At 37.2% G+C, this 25,487-nt stretch overlaps 1 protein-coding gene across 4 annotated transcripts in view; it reads right to left on the reverse strand.

Annotated features, from left to right (window-relative positions):
- Nucleotides 1-794: 794 nt before the first annotated feature.
- Nucleotides 795-25,487, reverse strand: part of LOC150039637 (sorting nexin-25-like) — a 108,751-nt gene continuing 84,058 nt past the window's right edge. For 3 of the 4 annotated variants that reach the window (XM_090327698.1, XM_090327697.1, XM_090327699.1), the window contains 10 exons: nt 24,937-25,101; nt 20,532-20,663; nt 17,874-18,014; nt 14,146-14,259; nt 13,086-13,250; nt 11,157-11,274; nt 6,402-6,468; nt 2,895-3,076; nt 2,291-2,391; nt 795-1,371 (listed from right to left, as the gene is read on the reverse strand). In XM_090327698.1, coding sequence (XP_090183824.1) covers nt 1,291-1,371; nt 2,291-2,391; nt 2,895-3,076; nt 6,402-6,468; nt 11,157-11,274; nt 13,086-13,250; nt 14,146-14,259; nt 17,874-18,014; nt 20,532-20,663; nt 24,937-25,101 — 1,266 coding nt within the window. In that variant the 3' untranslated portion in view covers nt 795-1,290. The remainder of the gene's footprint in view (nt 1,372-2,290; nt 2,392-2,894; nt 3,077-6,401; nt 6,469-11,156; nt 11,275-13,085; nt 13,251-14,145; nt 14,260-17,873; nt 18,015-20,531; nt 20,664-24,936; nt 25,102-25,487) is intronic. The other variant, XM_090327700.1, reaches the window with a different exon arrangement.

The raw sequence follows: 25,487 nt of genomic DNA on the forward strand, positions 1-25,487 counted from the left end.
ATGCTAGGCAAGTACTCTATCCCTAGGACATACTCCTAGCCACTGGTTTGTAATTTTTAAGATAAATTCCTAGGAGTGGAACTGGTGGAGCATAAAGTAGTTCTACATTTTTTTTATTTTTGTCAGTCCTAGGGCTTGAACTCTGGATCTAGGCAATGTCCCTGAGCTCTTCCACTCAAGGCTACCACTCTCCCACATTGAGCCACTGTGCCACTTCTGGTTTTCTGGTGGCTAACCGTAAATAAGTCTTACAGGCTTTCCTATGCCTGGGCTGGCTTTGAACTGCATCAGATCTCAGCCTCCTGAGTAGCTAGGATTATCAGCATGAGCCACCAGTGGCTGGCTATATTTGAGGAACCTCCATATTGCTCTCCAGAATGGTTGAATAGATTTCCATCCCCATCAGCAGCGTAATAGGGTTCCATTTTGGCTGCATCCTCACCAGCATCTGTTATTTTCTTGTGGAATTTCAATGTTGTTTTGATTTGCTTTGTATTTATGGTTAGAGCAAAAAATCAAATCAAGTACTTGAAAGGGATGGGGTGGGAAATGGATGGATGAATTATAAAGAAGAGAATGCAGTAAAAAAAATTGTTAAGATGAGTGAGGTGAGGGGTCTAGGGGAGGGATGAGTATGAATGTTGAAAAAGTGACACTGATCAAGATGCATTCATAAACTGCTTGGTTAAATGGCAATACCTCTATACAATTACCTACAGATATATTTTGAATTGCTTCAACTTTCTTTTTTGAGATATAAATGTCTTTAACATCATTGAGCACCATAATTCATTTTTATATTTTATTGCTTCAAACTATGGGAAATCTTTGGTAAAAATAAAGACAATAAAATTTTCACAGTAACTTTACACAAAGCATTGCACAACAGTGTTTCTCATACACGTGAAATAACACAGGAATGTTTAGAATCCTCAGTGAGGAAATCAACTGTACAATATTCATTTTAAAACAAAACTGATTTCCATAAATATTTAAAATATGTCCTAGGTTCTTATTACCTATTAACATTTGTATTTTAACCAGCATGTTGAACTGTATTTTTAGTATTTACGTAAAATCAATAAACAGAATTTTGTTGTTGTGGCCTACTACAGTATCTAGTCTCCATCTCCCTCAATTCTGCCTGTTTTACATAAAACTAGAGGGAGGAACTAAAATAAAAATAAAAAAAATGCTATGGTTCTCAGTCAGGCCCTCTGCGGAAAAGAGGAAAATGTTTCATGTCTATTATTACACAGACATTTCTCTGGGTGGCAGATTTGTGCAGTCTCAGACTTGACTAGCCTTGAATTGATCTAAGTGAGTTCTTGGCTCAGGACACAGTTCAGTTAGCAGCAGCTCCATCAGCACCTGCATCAAGAAAGAAGAGACAGAAGGATGAGGGTTCTTCCCAAGAGTTTACTCAAAGGTCCCCTATGTCTAAGATCAAAGTCCAATTTTAGTCATGAAGCTTTTCTTGGTACACAGGGACTTTTAGATAAAAGTGATGCTATGTAAACTCTATTTCATGGCCTATTAATCATTATCATGTTGTCCATACTATTAATACTGGTAATTCTAATCAGAAAAATGACTGAGAGGAAGTAAAGGTGTAGCTCAAGTGAGTATGAGATGCTGAGTTTAAACCCCAGTACCAGCACAGCAAACAGTGCACGTTGCTAAGCAAACCAAGCAATCATTGGAAATCTGTATCAGAATAGAGAGGCAGGGAAAATGTGAGGATGACCAGGCCATGAGCTGAGCGGTGTGGTACTTTGGTTCTTTCTAAATAAAACTGAGGCGAGGAAAATACATAAGAATATAATGGGGACAAAAACATGAAAAGGGGTATCAATGTGCCAGAAGCAATGCACTCATTACCTGACAAAAGTAACTGTAACCCCTCTATATAAACCCTGACAATAAAATAAAAAGAATATAGGGGCTAGGGACCTGGTGGCTCACGACTGTAATCCTAGCTACTGAGGAGGCTGAGACCTGAGGATCATCATGTTTCAAAGCCAGCCAGGGCAGAAAAGTCCATGTGACTCCAACAAAAACTTTTCACAAAAAACTGGAAGTGATCCTGTGGCTCAAGTGATAGAGTGCTAGCCTTGAGCACAAAGAAGTTCAGGGACAGTGCTCAGGCCATGATTTCAAGCCCCAGAACCAGCAAAAAAAAAACAAAAAACAAAAGAAAAAAACGAATATAAAGGATTAATATTTACCAATATTTGGACAGAAACATAAAATCCAAGAAACAATTATCTGAGAGGTTTAATTTACTCACATATAATAGATGCTTGTTGGCTCTTCTTTCTTGAAGTGCCTTGAATATTTTTATTATACCATGGCGGGCATTCTGCTGTCCAACAAGGCTCTGAAGTGTATCTGCAAAATGAACACTTTTGTTTTATGATGTGTTGCTGGAGAGCAAATAGTTTATCACTAAGCCACATACCCATTTCTGGTAACCAAGGTTGCGTCTGAAGTGGACACTGAAAAAGTATGCAATGTGTATTGAGTGGGGGATGTCTTGGAATACATACATAGTTCATAAATGCACTAGTGAGTGCTAAGGTAGTAAGAAAGTGAGTGGTCAGTTCTTTCAAATGTTTAAAATGTCCATTTAGAAATTTTCAACATAAGGTCTTATAAAAAAAAATCTAGTACATTGCTATTACTAGTTAACAAAACGTATACATTTTTAACATTTCTAAAATTTTGCATTACATATCTTAAGCACATTTATTAGCACATTTCTGTAGTTAAACATTCTTAGTAAAAGATAGCTTTTTAAAATTGTAATGTTTGAAAGACAGAAATGAAAATATGTTCAAAGGACTGCAATTTCCTTCGTATCTTTGTGCCCTCTGGTAGAAAGCCAGCCTCACCTGGGATGTTTTCAAGTAGCTTTTGCTGCGCCTTCTGCTTTGTTTCCTGACTACCGGTGTCACTTCTACTTGCAGATGGTGGTGCCAATTTCCCATCTGGCCAAAAAGCATCCCGGAAAACACCGATATAGTAAACCAACATTTGCTCACTGAAAATCCAGTTCACTGTGTCCCGGATTTGTCTTGTAAGAAAGAGGAAAAAGTTTACTTAGATGAGGTTTTTCAAAAAATGTGTACTCTGGGCCGGGAGTTTGGCCTAGTGGTAGAGTGCTTTCCTAGCATGCACAAAGGCCCAGGTTCGATTCCTCGGTACCACATACATAGAAAAAAAAGCTGGAAGTGGTGCTGAGGCTCAGTGGTAGAGATCTAACCTTGAGAAAGTCCAAGGATAGCGCTAAGGCCTTGAGCTCAAGCCCAGGACTGGCAAAAAAAAAAATGCGTACTCTGTTCTGAAAAGGTATTCAGGGTTAGATGAAAATGCAACCTTATCTAAATGTTTGAGAAATAAAACTCAAAATGAACATTTCAAACTCTCGATATGAAAGTTTTTCTCATTTTGGTCATATGAGATGATTGCTCATTTGGGGGGCTCATGGTTTTTTGGCACCAACCTCTCCAAATGTTTGCCCTGAACTCCCAATCTCTATGATGAGAAGCAAGAGACTTATTTAAGCTTGTAACTGCCCTAATTTATTCATGAAGCACTATAACTTGAAATATAAATCCATTTCTTCCTTTTGGGAGTTTGAACTCAGGTGTTTTCCAGGCAAGCAATCTATCCTTTGGGTCACACTTCCAGCCATTTTCTACACTGATTATTTTTGAACAGGGTCTCACCACTTCGTGTGTGAGTGCATATCTTGACCATAATCTACCTATTTTAGGGTTCCTATCATAGCTGGAATGACAGGAGTGTGTGACTACATCTAGCTTCTCCTGTTAAGATGGAGTCTTGCAAACTTTTTTGTGCCTTGACTGGCTCGGAATCACCATTCTCTGATCTGAGCCTCCCATGTAGCTAAGACAAGAGAATGTGTATTCCTATGCCTAGTTATGGCTTGAGAAGGAGTCTTGTGAATTTTTATAGTGGAGTACCAGCTAGACAATTTGAAATATTTATGGGAATGAAAATGGACAAATATTTGATTTGCAGTTATGCATGAATGGTTATCTAGCTACTGAAGTCTTTCATGCAATCCGATTAGTTGGTCAAATATTAACCAATTCCACAACCAAGAGACAGTAAACACAAATCAAAAAGCTTAGGAGGAAGCCTCTCTGCTCAAAGGGGGAAAAGAAACATTTTGGGCTGCTAGTGCCAGAATAAAGCTTCAAATTTGATTTATGATATTAAATCAAACACTTTTAAGAATCTGACTTCCCAACCAAACTTTTGAAAAGCATAACGTAAGAGTTTCAGCAATGGTTCTCTGAAACTGGTATTTCAAGCCCAGTATTTTCCAGTCACTTTTGAATGAGTAAACTCTGCCGAGTCAAGCTATAATGTTAATTCTGTTCTAATACTAAGTTTCCTATGATACTTCTTTATTTGCTTAGAATTGTACCATTAAATTCAAATTTAGACCAAATAAAGCCATTCTATTTAATGTAATTTTTTTTTTTGGCGGGGCAGGGGGTGAACTTGGCCTGGGCACTGTTCTTGAGCTCTTCAGCTCAAGGCTACCACCCTATCTCTGAGCCAGCCCCACTTCTGTTCTCTAGAGATTAATTAGAGATAAAGAGTCCCAGGTCCTTTTATGCCCAGACTGGCATTGAACCTTGATCTTCAGATCTCAGCTTCCCGAGTAGCTAAGATTACAGATGTGAGCCGCCATGCCCAGCCTTCTGTGCTTATTTTTTTTTTTGTGCCAGTCCTGTGGCTTGAACTCAGAATCTGGGCACACTGTCTTTGGGTACATTTTTCTCAAGGCTAGTGCTCTGCCAATTGAGCCACAGCACCACTTCTGGCTTTTTCTGTGTATGTGGTACCAAGGAATTTAATTCAGGGCTTCATGCATGGTAGATGAGCACTCTACCACAAGGCTATGCTCCCAGCCTCTGTGCTTTTTTATATAAATTTTATTGATTCTACCTGGGGTATTTTACTGTCTCTGGCTGTTTTGCCTACATAGCGTTGATTGATAGCTGACAACTATCAAGCTGTGCTGTCAAAAGGATTTTTGAATTTAAGAGAACACTTGCTTATTTTTAAAGAAAAATCTGTATCATGCCAACATCATGGTTCTCTTTATAGTCTTTGCTTTGGTGAATCAATGGCATTCTAAAAAGAAGTGAAGGAACAAAATTTCACTATGATTTAAGCAAAAAGCCATATAAGGAATTATTGTTGTCCTTAATGTACTATGTTGTCTCTCATCTCCTTTGCTGTCCCTTGGTTATCTCATATTGGTATAGTATCTCACTTTGTTATCTGATATATTGAATTTATTTGTATTTGGATATTTGAAATTTGATAGGGAAGGGGGGAAAACCAAGACGGGTGGGGGGTGTGGGGGGGGGAGGGAAATGGGTACCAAGACATGTGAAAGGGTATCAATGTATGTGATTTAATGCACCTTCTATCTGGCAAATATCATGTAACCCTTTTACTAATTACAATAAAAAAAATAAAAAATAAAAAATAAAAATAAAAAAAAGGAAAAAAAATAAAAAAAATAAATAGATTCTATTAGCCATGCTTTGAAGCAAATCTGGTACGTGAGACTTTTAATTGTTTAGACCAAAGGCCTAGAACATATTGTTGTATGTCATCATCTGCTAAAGGCAAAAATAGCAAAATATCGGGTGCTCCAAAACTCTCCACCTGATAATGATTCCACTGAAATAGAAAGACTAACAATTCTCTAAAAGCTGCCTTATCTCCATTTCCATGAAGATAACTGCAAAGTGTATTGATTACTCATAAACAATATCTGATTATTTTACAATTAGGAGCCAATATTATAAAAAGGAGTAAGAAATGTATACATGATTTTCTGAAATTGACAAGAAAAACCAATAAGTAATACTGACAAAAATAAGGCCCTTTTGGAAATTTTCTTACTAAGGCCCATCGTTACTGAAAAAGTTTTCCTAAGATGGAAATAAATTAAACACTATTTTTATGGCTAAAACAAAATACCAAATCAACTGAACAAGCCTCTGATAGACTATTTTTATTATAATTTTATTATTATAAAGGCATTGTACAGAGGGGTTACTATTTCACAATTCAGATAGAGTATACATTTTCCTTTTGGACAATGTCATTCCTGTCTTCACTTTCCCCCACTCTCCTTTTCCTGTTCTTGTCCATAAGTTCTACACAGAACTTTTTCTTTTCAGTCTTAGAAATTTGGTTATGACCACCAAGAAAATTTATTTATAAATCCATATAAAAGTAATATTTCATATATAATTTATTATTTTTATATGGTAAAAAATAGAATCATTGCAAATTATTCCTAAAGTATTTTAGTTATCATACATTAATTTTGTATAACTCACTTGTTGATGGTTCTCCCAAAAGTGACCTGAACAAGAGCAATTAATGTTCTTCTCACCCACTTAAACACTGAAATGTAAATCAGAGGAAAAAGTTTATCACAGAATAGCACAATTATGAAAATTTTACAGCTGTACAAAACATAAATCTTCCATAAACCTTAACTGAGTGAGTCTTAACATCAAAGTTTGTTTTTTGCAGAATCCAAGTTTTAGCAGACAGACTTCTGCTCAGAAAAATTTCTCAGACCAAGTTTTCATTTTATTACTCAGCGACTGAGGTGATGAAATCTAAGAGGGCACTCCCCCCCTCAACTTTTGGCACCTACAAAGAAGCTGAGCTAGCATATGGAAATAACACTTCACTGCCTACCTCCCCAGGCTACTGACAACATGCCTGTTCCCCACTAGCAGACAGTAGATTCTAAATTTAGATTTCTTTCTGGCTTGCTGAACCCAATTTTCCAAAACACAGTTCTGAATGAGGAACATCTGTAGTCAAATGCTGACAAATATTGTCAAATATTATAAAAATGACAAGTCTAACTTCTTATTTGAATAAAATCTTGTAGAACATTATGTACTTTTATGTTTTATGTATTTGGAGCAAGAAAAAGAAAATTGCAAAGAGCTAGAATCATGAATAGAATCTGAATTCCACAATCTCCAGCACCACTTTTTGTAACAGGCAGTCAGGCATTTGTCAGAACCTCAGTTTTTTCATCTGGAAAAGGATGAGATTAACATAGGCTTTATGTTTTCTCCCAGACGGTTTTCTGTATGAGAAGGGCTCTACAGATCCCAACTTTTATTTTTAAAAGGAGATATACGTTGTAGGTACATAATATGAACATAAATAAACCACAACAGGTAAAAAAGCTGTGATTACATAAAATTTCATCTCTAGCTCCTGAAATGCTCAGGTAGTAACATGAGGAAAAAAATTTAGACTTCGTTATTTTATAATAGAGACAAGAATTCAAGCCTCAAGCACCTAGAAAGAAAATCTAAAAGCAGCAAATTCATGAAGATCTTTTCATTAGACCACTCATAGAAGTAAAGGTCAACAACCTGACTGTACCTCTCTGTATTTCATCCTTATAACAATTTTAAAAAAGAAAAAAGATCAACAACAAACACACCTAGTACTAGACAAAAATATTCCAAATCCAATTCTAATTAAAATAATTATTAAGTGGTTGTACAAGAGTTGCTTTTAAACAAAGCAGTTTATAAATACAATATACCTTGATCAGTGGATCTCAATGCCCAATTAAGCTACTATTACTCCTTCAAGTTAACAATCAAGCCTTACAATCAGATCCATGACTCAAGACTGTCTTGAATTCTTAGATGGAATTTGCTGGATGTTATCAAGTATGTAGATGTGTTTATTTTAGGTCCTCTTTTAGGCTAGATGAGCATGTCTCTTAGGATAACTTTTCTGCCTTTTCTGGGACAAGAAAGGTAGTTCCTACACAGAGGGCCAAGGACAAAAGCAACTTCTAGGAGAGATGCCTGACAACATGGTGGGCGCAAAGCAAAGCAAAATAAAACATTGCTTCTGGGTTTTTTGTTTTTGTTTTGCCAGAACTGGGGCTTGAACTCAGTGTATGGGCACTCAAGGAAACCTGGGCTTTCTCAAGGCTAACACTCTACCACTTGAGCCATAGCACCACTTTTCTGTGTATATGGTACTGAGGAATCAAATCTGGGTCTTTGTCCAGGGTAGGCAGGCACTCTACCACTAGGTCACACTCCCGGACCCTCCTGAGTCATTTTTATACACTGAACTTGAGCAGGGACCTCGACTCATTTTGTTATAAATACTCACTTATCACTGACATCCACATGCTCTAATTTTTCCAGCCCTTCAGGACCCTTCCCCCACAAAATAGACCCATTCCTCCTTTCTCATTTGTGTGGAGCAACAGAGGCAGCTGTAGCAGCACAAGGATTTTGCTGATGGCAAATATATCACATCTTATTATAAAGGATGTTCTATTTATTCCCTTTTGAAATGTCACTGGAGAACCAAACATGCTTCTGAGCAGGCATGGAAGACATGCACACTGTGAGGACATCATTTTGAGCTCTATTCTGGTTGCTGTCTGGCTTTGGCATGTCTATAAGGTCTCTTAATGTCTTTGTATTTATGGAAAAGGGCACACCAGCCAAAGCTAGAATAGTGCATCATTTTAAATAGCACACAGGACATTGGGAGAAGTATGATGTCAGGGACCAGTTTTCTTTGAAGAAGAGATAAACCTTGGATGGAAATGTTTCTCTCTCATGTTAAATTAAGTTAATCATCAGTATATAGCTTTCAAATATGGAAATGCCACAGATTTTTCAAATGAAAAAGCTTTTATATTTGTATGATATTCAATCTCATGGATATTTCTTGTTTTAGTTTTTTGTCGGTCGTGGGGCTTGAACTCTGGACCTAGGCCCTGTCTCTGAGCTTTTCAGCACTCTTCCCCTTGAGCCACAATGCCACTTCCCACATGGATTTCTAAAATAACTATTTCCCACTCCTAAAGCTTATCTTAGTTCTAACTTTCATTATTGAAGTTATGCTAAAATGAACTTATACACACACACACACACACACATATCTGGGGGGAGGGGGCTGTCTTCGGTGTAGGATGTAATACCATTGATGGTTTAATGTGAATACATTTTTGGATTCTTTCAATACTAATCAATATACATGTTTATCTCCCTACAGAGTATTATTTAAGACATATATATCTGCAATGATGATGATTGAAATTTTCTTAGCTTTGGCCTAGAAGAAAAGGTTCAATGAACCAAGTTCACTAATTCCTGCACTTAAAATTCTCTTGTCTGTTAAGTCATCAGTGTAGCTATCTCAGCATTTTACTGAGCACCTTCTCAGGATTAGGTACACTGTAAAAGACTGCTGAGGATTAAAATATATAGAAGAGGGCCGGGAGTTTGGCCTAGTGGTTAAAGTGCTTGCCTAGCATGCATGAAGACCTGGGTTCGATTCCTCAGTACCACAAACATAGAAAAAAAAGGCGGAAGTGGTGCTGAGGCTCAAGTGGTAGAGCTCTAGCCTTGAGAAAAGTCCAAGGACAGTGCTCAGGCCCTGAGCTCAAGCCCAGGACTGGCAAAAACAACAGCAACAAAAAAATAAAATATATAGAAGATATGTTTAAGAATATAATAGCACTTTTTCTTCTTTTAGTAATTTTTCATATGTCTAAGTGACATGTTAGGGGATATAAATGTGAAGGATAGTCACACTTATCTAAGTGTGAGAATATAAGACCACTCTTTGCCTATCACATTTCCCCTCAAGATAAGAGAACAACTGACTGAATGGAGGAAGCCCAGAATAATCATGAGTTAACATTTTATTATTGGGTGACACTAGTATGTCTCATACACTCTATCTCTTTGCTTACTCTTCTAAGTGGCTAGAAGGCATTAGGCACCTGCCATGTCTCCAGCTAGTACTGAATCTCTAGGTCTGAGCAGAAGGCAGGTATCATAAGTGTGAGTGTGGCAGAGCTGTGAACAGGTAAGCAGAGAGTAGTGAGTTCCATTCAGGACTCAAGACTAAGGCATGTAGCTTATCTTTTACCAAAACACTATTCTGGGGTCAGGCACTCACGTAGCTCTTAAGAAAACAGATCCCCAGATTGCAAATGTTCTTTTAGTATCTTGTTTTTTTTTTTTGCCAGTCTTGGGCTTGAGCTCAGGGCCTGAGCACTGCCCTTGGACTTTCTCAAGGCTAGAGCTCTACCACTTGAGCCTCAGCACCACTTCTGGCTTTTTTCTATGTATGTGGTACTGAGGAATCGAACCCAGGTCTTCGTGCAAGCTAGGCAAGCACTCTACCACTAGGCTAAACTCCTGGCCCTCTTTTAGTATCTTTAGGGCAGGATTTCTTAGTCCTGGCATTGTGACTGTGGCTAGTAACTTGTGGATGCTACAGTAAGCACTGTAGGATGTTTCTCAGTATTATCTTCTCCCCAGATGTCAGCTGTGATCCCAGCCCTAGACTGTGACAATCAAATATCTCCAGGAATCACCAAGTGTCACACACTTCCCTCTACCGAGAATCACAGCACTGGAGGAAGGAGACTGGAGGAGGAAGGGACCAGAGGCTTTCCTGCCATTCCTGGCCATCACGCTATCCTAACACCAAAACTATACCTTTAAACAAGAAGAGGAAGACTCTTCATCTGCTAGAAAATATTTCTGTATGCCTTCTGATGATAAAGCAAGCAACAATGTTGGATGACATGAAAGAAGTAAACTGTAGGGGCCGGGAGTTTGGCCTAGTGGTTAAAGTGTTTGCCTAGCATGCATGAAGACCCAGGTTCGATTCCTCGGTACCACATACATAGAAAAAAGCCAGAAGTGGTGCTGAGGCTCAAGTGGTAGAGCTCTAGCCTTGAGAAAGTCCAAGGACAGTGCTCAGGCCCTGAGCTCAAGCCCAGGACTGGCAAAAAAAAAAAAGAAGTAAACTGTATTTTATCCTTTTGTATTGAGAGGACCTACAGGGACAAAGCAGGGAGTATGGAATTGTTATCTATCTTAAGGCAGTGTCTTCAACACTAACAAAGAATACCTTCATCATCTGGTTTTTCTTCAAACTATTTATTAGATGAATGAATGTATGAACATAAATACATATATGATTCATTATAGGAATAAAGCAACATTAACTGAGCCTAACTTAATCAGGCAATATTATTAAACAATAACAAAAATAAAGCTTACTTCCTCTAAGTTCAAAAATCTCCCCAATCAACATGAAACATGGTTCAGCCAAGGAATCTTTCTTCCCATCCACATCATCACCATAGTCTGAGAGGTCACTGTCTTCTTCTATCTCTTCCTGGGGATACAGCAAGTAACAGGATGCAGGTCACTTATGCATGGAAATCGTAGTTGTTTTCTGTCTTTAAATACAAATTCTGAACTATCTGCTCTTATTTTAGCCTTACACAGTTCCTCAAACTTTATGCAGAGATCCATCCTTTTTCAAAATGTGGAAGACAAAATGTTTTTTCTGAAGAGCATGTTTGATTCTTAAAGTCTTATTCAAGGTTTAAGAAAACAAACTAATTTGGAAGTGGTGCTGTGGCTCAAGGGTAGGGTGGTAGCCTTGAGCTAAAGAGCTCAGGGACAGAGCTCATGCTCAGAGTTAAGCCACATGACCGACAAAAAAGAAAAAGAAAGTAAACAAGCTAATTAAACAACAACAATTTTCTATCCCTGGAATAAAATCGAATTAACAGATAATAGATAGTAGGATAGTAGGATAATTTTCTAAAAATTATAGCAAAGTATTAAGTTTCAAAAAGGCTATTAACATAAATGGTTTTGAATTAATTACTTTTTTCTAAATATGTATATTCTAAAGTAGTAGTTATTTTTAAAGCTTTCCTCAAGAGTTTATTATGTTAGTCTCATTTCCTGATCTACACATCAGCAAGTTTCAGTTCTAAAATTATTACAGGCCACATACCAAGTTAGTTACAAACTTTTAGCACCCACCAATGACATACAGACAGACAGACGGACACACCGACAGACCGACAGACAGACAGGCAGAGATACACACACACACACACACACAAGCTATTTCTACAGAACAAGATGAAGTGTGGTCATGAAGACCTAAACATCACGCCATAGAAGACCTTAGGATGTTCAGTCATATCTGCATAGAGGTAAAAGTGGAAGTCATGGGATCAGACAGTGAGCTATGACAGGCCTCTCGGGTTGACATGGGGTTATAAGAATAAAGGACTGAGAATTCTCAACCTCATGGAAGTCTAATAATATCAAATACTTCTGAGAATCACTTCAGAGTGACTGAGTCTCATGAATGTCACAAGTGGTTCAAGCACATAAGGGAGGCAATGGGGGGAAGCTACAGAGCCTCGATGGATGGAGAGGAGCTGGGTGGAAGAAGTTGAGTTATGTACAGAGATGATCAGAGGTGTGGGCACGTTCTAGGGTGCACATATTTCTCCTGGCAAACAACATAGTAAAGCAATATTTTCCTTTCAGTGTTCAGTCCCTCTCTGCAAGCTCCTTATGCCAACCCTGGTAAAGAAGTAGAGCCAACTGGCAAAAGACTAAGGAAAAGGCAAATTTTGGACAGGTTTGTGTAAATTTCTAAAGAATCAAACAGGAACTTCAGTAGTTTACATATGGATCAAGACCCCAGGTCAGAAAATGAGATTGAAAATGAATGCAGCCATATTCCTTTACTCATGTATAATGTTATTAGATCATCTTGCTTTAAAATAACCCATGTTCTCCATTTCTAAAAATGAAATTGAAACTTCCAAGCCTGGCATAAAGCCTTGCCTTATGTTCTGGGAAAACAATACGGAAACCTGCTAGTTGTCTATAGTCCAATGACCACTATACTATCTCACAAACAGAACCTTCTCTCCTGAAATTTCAACTCCTCCACAATGATGGTTCTGTATCTACTCTTTCCAGCTAACTTACAGGGGGTAACAAGCCAATATTACAAACTATGACAGCAAAACATGAAAGAAAACGGATGTATTTGCTTTCCATTAGTAGCCAGATTTCAAATATGTTACTTAAAACAGACTTTAAAAAGAGATCTGCATGAACAGGATATAAAAGTATTTAAAAAAAACACAAAACCTTTTGGCCACTCACCTCCTGATGGGAGAAGAAGTCACGAGGAAGTTTTTCAAAAAATGAGGATAATGAAAAGGAGTTTTTTTTCCCCTGCACATCAATAACCTTGAGGTAGTCAGGAGAAGGGCTCAAAAAGGCATAAAGTGCTTCACTCTGACAGAGTCTTTCATCTGAAAGTAGATTCTGTAGAAAAAGAGGATTGATGGATTGATTACGTCTACATAGGAAATTCTGTGCTCCTGGGAGCCACTACAAGCATGGCCAACGAAAGTGGTCGTGTTATGGGCTTACTCTCATCATCCATTCTGAACCTTTTCCTTTTCTCTCTGCAATAAGCTATAGATGATCTATTTTCAGTAATCTTAGTGGTGCATATGCTCCTGTCTGGGGTAAGGTAAGTCACTCTGTGCTAGTCAGTCTGTTTGTGGGAGATCCCATGCAGAGAACAGAGCTCCCTCCACTCTATTCTGCTTGGAGCCACAAACAGTTCTTACCTTGCTTCTCACTCACAGATATAAGGAGCTATTACCTTTGAAAGGCAACTTTTCTCATTTGTGTTAGAACAACTTAGGACTTTGGAAAATAATCCATAGATATCACTCAAGATTCTTATACTTGTGTTCAGATTTTGTATGCCTGCTGAGAAAACAACCTAGAGTTATTACATGCTATAGCTGCCTACTAGGCAATTGTTTCATTCCACTGTATCCCACCACTTCCCAAACAGCGTTCATATAGTTATAAAACTGTCTTCATTGACCTATGAACTAGAAATTTCCTTGAGATTTGTACATCTATCTATCTGGCCCAGGAAAGAAGAAACCAGAAAATAAACCATGTTTATGCATAACTGTAAAATGCTGTGTGTACTTTGATAAGACAAAGAATTCATGAGTGAACAGACCAGTGGAAACTATCACCCACTGGTGGGTGTTCAGTAAGATGCACAGCAGTTAGTTACCTTTGGTGGTGGTGCAGGAAATGATGAGGAGAAAACTAGTCAGCTCTTAGGATGGGTTTGTATAATCCCAAATAGCAAACTATTTCCTCTTATTGCCAAAACGTTTCAATTGCTTACCTGTAAAAACTTATTTAATTGATTCTTTGACTTTTTCAGAAACTTGTGATCTACAGATTTGAAAGGCAGCTTGCTAAGAGAAGGCAACTGGACTTTTTTTAAAGAAGGGACACACTGAGAGGGAAAAAAATTAAAATTAAATGTTAGAGCTTTAAAATTACATTTCAGTTTTAAAAACACTTTACAGTAATAATCAGAACTAATATCTTCCTTTTGAATTTGTTCCTCTGCTATTTAAGACTTTTGATTTTTTTTCTGCCTTTTTTGAGACAGTTTAGCTATGTAGTACAAGCTGGAATCAAACTCATGATCCTCCTGACTCAGCCTTCTGAGCACAGGGAATACAGAAGTGGATCTCCAGATCCAACTAAAATCTATCCATCTGAATCAAGAAGATATGGTACTTATACACAATGGAATTCTATAATACCATCAGAATGAATGACATTACCCATTTGTAAGGAAATGGAAAGACTCGGAAAAAATCATATTAAGTGAAGTAAGCCAGACCCAAAGGAACATAGGCTCAATGGTTTCCCTCATTTGTAATAATTAGTACACATCTAGGACTCTCCTAGCAGAGGATTACAATAGCTCAAAACCTAGGTGCATAAGGTCATATAGGATGAAACTAAATGAAATGAGCTCTAGGATATAGAAACAAAAGGTTTATCTTATGTGATTGTTGTTCTTAATGTACTGTTATTTCTCTTCGCTTTTTTGCCATTATGGTTAATCTCATATTGTTACTGTATCTGATTTTGTTACCTGGTATATTGTATATACGTTTATTTATTTGAAATAGGGAAGGGAAGGGGGAAAACAAGATGATTGGGAGGGAATTAGGGGAGAGGAATGGGGACAAAAACATGAGAAAGGGTATCAATGTATGAGAAGCAATGCACCTACTACCTGATGAATATAACTGTAACCTCTATACATTTATCCCGACAATAAAAAAAAAATCTATCCACTTGAATCAAGCTAAATTAAAGCTCCTCTACAGACCTAAAAATTCCTAGAAATTGAGAAATCATGAAGCCAGGATGACAATGCTATCTGCATAAGTCCCGCTCACAAAAGTTTTCTTTTAGAAGTATATTTTGCTGGATATTAGTGGCTCACACCTGTAATCATACCTATTCAAGAAGCTGAAATCTGAGGATCATAGGTCAAATCCATCCCCAGTAGTAGTGTCTATGAAACTATCCCCAACTAACCAGAAAAATATTAAACTGGAGGCATGGTTGAAGTAGCAGAGTACCAGCCATGCACAGAAAATCAAACAAGAGGTTGAGACTCCTAGTTCCAGCCGCAGTACCATCAAAATAAATAAATACAAGTTGCATTTCTAACGTTATAAATAGCTATCAGCACTAAAAGAAACAAATGAAAGAAAACCTGGTCTTCAGCTTTATTACTGTTTTAAATTTAAAAATTAACATAAATAATGTATAAGTGATAGAAAGTAATTATTACCAATATTATTCTCTGTAGACAAAAATGTATCAGACTCTGTGCTAGAAATGTGGTATGTGCTATTTTATCCTTGGGACAATCATATGAAATTTTAGAGAAATGAAATAGGCAGTGACATTTAGAAGGCAAGATTAAAATCTCTAGTGATCCAAAAGCTGCTTCCTATTACAATTGTCAACAGGAGATGTTCTCACAACAGGAAGACAGATATAATCAAAAATAGCAAAGGCTGGAAGAGCCCAGCTAGTAGGCCACAGAGAGGACAAATGCTAAGGCAAAAGAATAGACACAAAATAACAAAAGGTTTATTTCTTCTAATGTTTCAGGGTAATTATTTATATTCTAAGCATATTTCATTTTTCAATTTTTTTATTTCCAAATCATGCCCAAATTATTTTCTCCTGCCATATTTATTAGAAACAACACTAAACTTTAGTGGTTTGTCAAGCAATAAATAATGCAGTTTTCTGTTTTGTCAATTTTACTTTACAACTTGGGGAATACTTTATATTCTTTTTCTTTCTTTCTTTCTTTCTATTTTTTTTGGTTATGGGGCTTGAACTCTGGGCCTGGGTACTGTCCCTGAGCTCTTCAGCTCAAGGCTACCACCCTAACCCTAGAGTCACAATGTCACTTCTGGTTTTTTAGTGATTAATTGGAAATAAGAGTCTCAAGGTCTTTAGTGCCTGGGCTGGCTCTGAATCACAATCCTCAGATCTCAGCCTCCTAAGTGGTTGGGATTACTGGCGTGAGCCACTGTGCCAGGCAGGAATACTTTATTTATTTATTTATTTTTGGAGAAAAGGAGGGAATTCTTTATTCTTACATTGAGATAAATATTTTGTTTTCTATGGAATGACCATAGGGTGAGAAAAACTAGTATGTATGGCATTCACTTTTGGCCACCATGCTTTTAAATGTAGTTATAGTGTTTAGAACTCAGTAAAAAAAATATATGTATATAGAGGAATATAAGGTGAACCAAAGTAGCACTGGTACTTAGTAGAACTACGCTGAAAACTATATATCTTGGGGTGAACATGGGAAAGAAAAACTGGGAGAGAACAAGGAAAGGGGTAACATTGTTCAAAAAGGATTCTGAGGGTTGACCATAGGACTCTGGGTTATTTTGAGCATGAAGAAAATGGACATAATGAAGGTAGAAGTGATTGAAAGGCTTTTTATTACAGGACTAAAGGGTAATTATGTTCAACAGAAGGAGAGTTAGGTAAGATGTAGTTTCTTCAGGAAATGTGAAAGTAGGATAACTCAGACTATACTCCTGATTAGGCCACTGTATACATATCCTATGAGTCAATTAAGTTCTGGAATTAGTTTCCTTCGCCTACCAAATTAAAAAAAAGTAACCTAGATTAGTGGCTTTCAAACATTTTTTACTAAGATCCATAGCAGGGGGTTCAAGCTGTATTACAACCTATGGGAGTATGTATTATGTGTGTGAGTATGTATATGTGTTTGTAGGTTATTTTGTACTGGTTAGTTTCAAGACAGCATTGTGCTCTTGCTCTGTACTCAGACATGTCTGGACTTTAATCCTCCTATTTGTGCTTTCCCATCTTGCTAGGGATGACAAGCTTGTACCTCTGCACCAACCATTGTTTGAGGTAAGAGTCTGAAGCAGGTTTTTTTGTCATTATTGTTTTGAGGGATTTTTTTGGGGGGTGGGTGATGGGCCTGAGGCCGGCCTTGAACTATCATTTCTAACTCCCAAGTGGCTAGGTAATAAGCTTGAGCCACTCCATCTGGCTGTATGCCAATCATTTTTCTAAATTCTTTGCATACATTTATTCTCTTAATAAGAACTGGTCTCTCATCTCTAGGCTTCTGTGGTAATTTATAATGAAAATCAGACAACAAGACCTGAAGACTTTATTTCAGGCTGAAATGTCACCATATCAGTATCAGCAACAAGGAAAAAGATTAATCAGTACCCTTATACATAAAGCCTGCAACAGACCAGGAAACCATAGCTCACTCCTGTAATCCCAGCCACCCAGAAGGCTGAGATTTCATGATAGTGGCTCAGCCTAGGCAGAAAATGTCTATGAGACTCTTAATTTCCAATTAACCACCAAAAAGCCAGAAATAAAGCAAAAAGCTATAGTCAGATCATGAGCTCTGGCTCTAATACCTGCATACAAAAATAAGAATAAATCCTGCTATAGTCTCTGGAATCTCTTGGTGCTCAGCAATTGTAGGCTCTTGTGTTCACAAGCATTCGTACGTACCTCACTAAGTTTACGGTGTAAATTCTGAAACTCACTGAGCCTTCTTGGGACAGTCCAATTCTTAGTTTCAACTCCTCCAACTTCTTGAAGACTCACTGTGACAAAGTAACAAGGCATCTGCTCACCATTCTCTTCTGTAACCTTGAGAAAAAAAATAAGAAACAACAAAAGATAAAGTGAATGGATATGGAAGGAAGATTTGAAAGTCCCCAAGGTTTCCCTTTTCTTGGTGTGACAATGAATACAAGAGACTTAACCTTCTATCTGAAGGCTTTCTGAGCTTTATGTCAGAATTCAAAAACCATGAGTTCTCTTTTTTGAAACAGGATCTTGCTACATAGCTTATGGTATCCTAACTTGTAAATCTCCTAAATGCAGGAAGTACTGGCATGTTACCACCACACCCAGCCTCCAAGATTCCTTATGAAATTTTATACTGAGAAACATAATTTGTTTACCTCTCAACTTAGACATTACACACACACACACACACACACACACACACACACACACACACACACACAGAGAGAACTATACTATTATTCTAAATTTCAATAGGTAACAAAAATAAAACAAAAAAATGCACTAAGTCTGAGCCTAAATTTATATCATAAAACTAGAGAGCAGTCCACAAGAAAGACAAAGGAAAGCTATGTAAGAAGGAGCTGAACTCTGTGAGGGAAGAATACTCTCCCTCTGCATGGATAGAGAAATAGAATCATAGATAGGGTAACAGACTTTTCTGGAACCACATATGCAGTATGAGGTTCAGCGAGCATGAGATGTCAGGAGTCCAGCTCAAAATAAACAAAAACTTCCACGTATTTCCTATTTGGAGTACTTTGTAAGTACGGGAGGTCAGTTGACCTCTCTCACCCCTCCCTATTTCCTTTATATTTTTAGGAAACTTTTGAGTAAAAAACTGATTCTCAGGGCAAAGTTCTTTTTGGGGAATCTCCTGCTTTCCTCCTATCTTCCATGTGTGCCTTTGGAAGATGATTTCAACACACTGTGAAATGTCACAGGAAACTTTAAGTAAAACTGAGAGGCTCCTCCCACAGTTTTCCTCTATGACCTTCTGACATTATATATCTCTGAGCTTATCACATACCTAGATTTCTACCCAAATAGTAGTTACACCCACAGTCATCAATGATTATATTTTCTATATATTCTATATTCTATATGATACAAAAAGAGCTTTTTCTAGTCCATTATTCCCTATTTTTCCTCAAAAAATGTGTACAATACTGCAGCATAGCTTAATGGGAGTGCTAACAGGTGTCAATAAGCACTTTTTAAGTGTTCGCATACTATGAGTCTGTCCATGGTAGTTCCTGGAGGGTATATTCTGTTTTGCAATCTATCTAGCCATGAAATTAAGATTATAATTTTTTTTTGCCAGTCCTAGGGCTTGAACTTTGGGCCCGAGCACTGTTCTTGGACTTTCTCAAGGGTAGAGTTCTACTACTTGAGAGACAGCACCACTTCTGGCTTTTTCTATGTATGTGTTACCAAGGAATTGAACCTGGGTCTTAGTGCATGCTAGGCAAGCACTCTACCACTAGGCCAAACTCCCAGCCCTAGATGATAAATTTTAAAAAGAGTGTCAAGCCACTGAGAAAATGGCAGAGACACATAACAATAAGCCTTTTCAAATGGTGATGAAACAAATTACTAACACCATCTTTCTCAGGGTACTGTTATGTGAGCATAAAGTAACAGACATGACTTTCATCTCTTGCATGGCACTTCACTGATGGTAGGTGGGAAGGGAGGAGTTAGAAGCAGCAACAGTGTAAAGTCAATGCTTAGATGCATCTTTACTCCAAACTGAAATATTGTATAGACAAAAAGGGATGAAGCACAGTCTGCACAGTGTTATCCCACAGTCCCTGAAGAACATCCAGACAATTGAAAGGAAAAATATTCATTATTAAAGATGGTAAAGCCTCTGAGATTTAAGCACCTGAAGTCACATCAGTGGAATAGAACAGATGAACTTAAACTTTTAATTTTCTGTTTTCACATTTTAAAAATATTTCCATCATCAATAGAAAAATAAATACATAGGTATCTCAAGGACTTAAAATGTCCCCCTGGCAATGTTGTTGACAATTTTCCAGCAAAGAGGACAATTTTCTGTCTGATGTGGATGAGATCAATCCAAGCCAAGCAGCCTGCAATATGTCGCAATCATGGACAAACCAGAGATGAACACAGAGGGAGGAAGGCAATGGGCAGATGTGGTCTATAAGAATGTGGACAAAATCTTGTCCTATGAAGTTAAACTTCCAAGTACAGGAGGCTCATGACTATAAGCCTACCTACTCATAATGCTGAGATATGAGGATCACAGTTCAAAACCTGTTAGGAAAGTCAAAGAAACTCTTACATCCAGTTAACTAAGAAAAGCCAGAAGTGGTAGAGAGTTATCCTTGAGTACAAAAACTCAGGGATAACACTCAGGCTCTGAGTTCAAGTCCCAGGACCAGCACAAATGAAAAGAAGGGAAAGAGAGGAAGAACGAAAGAGAAAGAAGCAAAAAGAAAGCATGAGAGAGAGAAAGAAAAAGTGTGAGGGAACAAAAGAAAGAAAGAGAGAGAAAGAGAGCAAAAGAACACTTGTAGAGTAAGTGGGAAAAGCAACAAAGCCTACCTCTCCACTGGTAACGGAGGCTTTCCACATGCCGAGGTTCTCACACCACCAGTCTGTTCTTGCCATGTGCAGCTGACGGTCTGTGCGTTCCTTCTCTATTAAAAGTATTTCATCTTTCAACTTGGAAACAATCTGCCACAAGAAAAACATCTTGGTATTTATGGAAACATTTTAAAAGCTAGAAACTTGGCACATACAAGCCAGTTGTTTCTATAAACTGACAATGAACAATCAAAAAATGATATTTAAAAAAATTCCATTTATAGTAGCACCAAAAAGAATAAAACATGTAACTAAGGAAGTGAAAATTTCCTACAAAGGAAACTACAAAACATTGATAAAAGAAATTAAAAAGAACAAATCTTTACATGTCTTACATGAAGACATGAAAGGTTGAATGAGCATTCTACTGTACATGTGAGGGAAGAATACTATCATCCGTCTGCGTAGATGGAGAAATATTTTTAAGGTATCAGTACTAACCACAGCAACCTACTTATCCAATGTAAATACTACCATAATTTTAATGCCATATTTAATAGAAATAAAAACATCCATTCTAAACTTTATATAGAATCTAAGGGATGGGACCTGGAGTTTGGCCTAGTGGTAACAGTGCTTGCCTAATATGCATGGTACCACATACATAGAAAAAAAGCTAGAAGTGGTATTGTGGCTCAAGTGGTAGAGCTCTAGCCTTGAGAAAGCCCAAGGACAGTGTTCAAACTTAAATTCAAGCCCCTGGACTGGAAAAAAAATCTCAAGGGACACAAAATGGTCCCTCCAAAATTTGGAGGAATCAAACTTCCTGATTGTAAAAATTAACAGAAAGCTTCATTCTTCATGAGACTAAATGAAATGAACTCTAGGATATGGAAACAAGAGGTTTATCTTGTGTGATTTTTGTTCTTTATGTACTGTGTTATTTCTCTTTTTGCCCTTATGATTAATCTCATGTTGTTACTGTATCTGACTTTGTTTCATGGTATATTGTATATACATTTATTTGAAATAGGGAAGGGAAGGGGGGGACAGAATGATTGGGAGAGGGAGGGTGAGGCAAACGGGGACAAAAACATGAGAAGGATATATCAATGTGTGAGAAGTAATGCACCCACTACCTGATGAATGTAATTGTAACCCCCCTATACATTATCCCTACAATAAAATAAAAAAATAAATAAAAAGAAAGCTTCGTTCCTCAAAGCAGTGGAATGCTTGCATAAAGCCCAAGGATGGGCTGAGGAGGATGGCACATGCCTGCAATCCCAACTACTAGAGACATGATTAATGAGCACACAAAATCATGCCAATCCTCACTATTATTAGAGAAATTAGTGGGAAAAGTAGAGCCACAATGAGTTATTGCTTTATAGTTTTTAGAAGAGGAAGAAGAAGAGGAAAATGAGAAGGAAGGAAGGAAGAAGCAAGTGAGGAAGGGACATGACTTAAACGTTGTGGAAAATAGTAAAGTAGTTCCTCAAAGATTGAAAGCAGATTACTATATGACCCAGCAATTCTACCTCTAAGCATACTCACAAAAGAATCGAAAACAGGACCTCTAAAAGTCACCTACACTTACACCTTCACAACACTATTATTCACTACAGCCAACTGGTGAAAGCAGACTGAATATCTATTGATGGAAGAATGGTTAACACAATAAAATGTAATTAAATTTGAACATGTACTATCATGAAGAAAAACACAGTAGACACTGTGAAAGTAAAACAAGCCAGCATAAAGAACAAATACTGTATGATTCCACCCAAATGAAGTACTTAGCATAGTTAAATTCATGGAGATAGAAAGCAGAATGGTAGTTGCCAGGGGCTGTAGGGAGACATGAGGAGTCATTGTTTAATGAGTAAGTTTAGTTTGGCATAATGAAAAATGCTTCAAGATGGTTGATAATTGATGCAAAACAATTTTGATGAACTCTATACATAAAATAAATTTAGAATGTAAAATTTAAAAACAAATATGTATGTTTTAAAATGCTATGCCTGTTATCTTTTTGTATTTCACATCTCTTTTTATGAGCCCCAAAGGACTTTGTCCCTAAACTCTTCAGAACACACAGTCTACCTGTCTCCTTCCTCAGAAGACACACAGGAAGTATCTCTTGTATATACTGTCATCCTGCATTTGATCACCAATGCCTATTTTATTTTCATGCATGTATTAAGTCCATAGCCATGTCTGCTCCTTCAAAGCAGGTGTCAGATTGTTTCACTAATTTTCCACAGCATCGTGTATTTACTCTTGTTTTCTTTTATTAGATCCTTTGACTAATGATTTACTTCCAATAATACTGTAGAATGGATAGTCTGCTTCAGATCTCTCCAAAGAAATAAGATAAATCCTGACAGATTTCAAGCAAGCAAACTACAAGACTATCTTCATACCCAGTAGCTGGTGCCAAGCTCTAAGCATATTCCTGGCTTGCTTCACTGGGGAAAACAATTCCCCCCACCAAAAAAAAAAACTTGCACCAGTACTGGATATATGCAAAACTGTTCTGACTCACAACTACATATTTAATACAAAAAAAAGCCATTCTAATAAAAGTTTCTTTGAGGTATGTAATTAACTGCTAGGTCATCAAAACCTTTACAAACACCTTAATTTTCTATTTACATCTCATATTTGTCAACATGGATGAAAAAAGCACAATTTCTCCTTCTGGAGCCCCATGAACCCTACACAACAGAAGACAATTTGATTTATCAGGAAATGTAGACTGCTTTTGGTGGGATCAGAGATTAGTGTTCAAATTGAGCCATCATATTAATGATTCTTTCCAAGTCTCCTGAAAATTCTTTCATGTAATTATAGCTCAGAATGTTTATTGCATGTTTTAAAATTTCTTTTAAGATTGAAGAGTGTCTTTCAACCAAATATATAATAATGAGCCAAACATGCTAATTCAATGAACATTCTCTAGCTCATCTTTCATGCTAATTTTGATTTACAGTGAGTCCATAACAAACAAGACAACTGTTCTTGAGGACCCTGCCACATTGAAGATACTAATTATTTACCAGTCCAGTTAATTCTGTTATCTCATTGATGTTATTTTTACCAGGAATGCTGAAGGCCTCTCAAAGTTATATGTGCACAAAACCTATTTCTTATGACAAGCCAAGAAACCTAGCATTTCTCTTCAGAGTACTATTAGGATTATGAAGGTAACTTGCACATTGAACTTTCTTTTTCCTCACAATTTTGTCAACAGATGACTATTGACAAATATTCCTGTACAAGACTTCCCTTTTTTTTTCATAAAGAAAACCCACTGTTTAAAGCAATGTGGTAGATGGCCTACTCATCATGCAAGGACACTAGAGTCTACCCCGTGTAATAAAAATTAAAAAAAAAGAAAAACAGAAAAACAACACAATGGTTTAGCTAGATAGTAACTGGCTTACATATGAAAGGCTCTGCTGACTAGATCATTAATAGATTCAGATACTACACTTGTTCCCCTACATTTTATCTCAGGAATATTCTTTTATTATAAAAACATTCAAATGTTCAGGGGAGTAGTACTTAAGTACTAAAAAGTACTAAGGAAAAAACCCAAAGTGGTTCACTAAAATTTTTTAATTCAAAGTTGCCTGTCAGCTAAGTGGAAGTGTCAGAGGAGACCATCCAGCAGAGCACAGAGCTTTACTATCACCTACATTAGAGAGACTTCCTCATCAGACTTCAGCGGTATAAAGACAACACAAGAAGCTTAGTTTTCAAAAGGTTAATTATGGCTGGACTCATGGCTCAGGTGGCAGACCTTGCAATCATGAGTTCCTAAGTTGAAACCCTAGTACAGAAAAGGAATAGGAAGAAAAAAAGAAAACTGCCACTTAGTAAGTACTGTTAGTTTTTTTTAGCAAAACAACTATTTGAGTAGTTCTATACAGTTCTTTAACTTGTATTTGTGACAGGTGAAATTTAAAAAAACAAAAAAGCGCCATCATCTCCCATGAAAAAGAAAAAACTTAGGGGAGCTGTGCTTCAAGTAGCAGAGAGCTATAAAGCCTTAGCCCTGAGTTGTAAATCCAGGACTTTCACTAAAATAAACAAACACCTAACCCCATTCCCTAAAAGCACTGTAGTCAGGCTACTTTGAAAGAATAATCAGTCAAAGCTGATGGTGAGAAAGAATTCCAAAACACGAAAGATTAAAAGAAAATACTTTCCTAATTTCATCTCAAAAGCAAAGAACAAAACAATAACAACAGCCACCACCACCACCACAACAAAAAAAACATAGAACTTGCTCTTTGTTAAAATTCTTTTTAAAGAAACTAGAACCTAGAACCTTTCAATATAAAGTGAAAAGCACTATCTATGAAAGGAGACAAGTGAAAATATTCAGAGATAGCCTTGAAAGCACGATAGTTACCTTCTTGTCAGGTTTTGGTGCATTCTGAATAGAACTGAGAGCTTGCCTTTTGTATTCGAGTTTCTCATTTAGCTCTCTGAGTTTGCTTACAGTAAAGCTGACTTGTTCATTAATTCCACTGGTGCCTTCATCCACAGCATCCTCCCCAACCTCACCTCCTGGGACCTGGGGGAAAATAGTATACCATCATATGATGAGAGAAAATTCAGTGATCATTGTTTATTTTAGAGATCTTGTATCATTACAAAACACTGTTCCAGAGTGCTAGAATGGTTAGAGTGCTTTTTTGTTTTGTTATGTTTTTGTCAAAGAAAAAAAAAGGTCAATGTGTTTGGAAACAAAGTAACAGATATGCAGAGCTGTAGTAAAGGAAATACAGTCAGGTGCTGGTGGCTCAAGTCTATAATCCTAGATACTCAGGAGGCTGAGATCTGAGGATCATGGTCCAAAGCCAACCCTGGCACAAAAAAAAAGTCAGTTGGACTTTTTGAGTTAAAAAAAAAAGGTTGGGCATAGTTGCTCATGCCTGTAATCCTAGTGAGATCTGAGGA

Source organism: Megascapheus bottae, unplaced genomic scaffold (assembly GCF_031878675.1).
Source record: "Megascapheus bottae isolate mThoBot1 unplaced genomic scaffold, mThoBot2.hap1 HAP1_SCAFFOLD_154, whole genome shotgun sequence".
NCBI classification, from domain to species: Eukaryota; Metazoa; Chordata; class Mammalia; order Rodentia; family Geomyidae; genus Megascapheus; species Megascapheus bottae.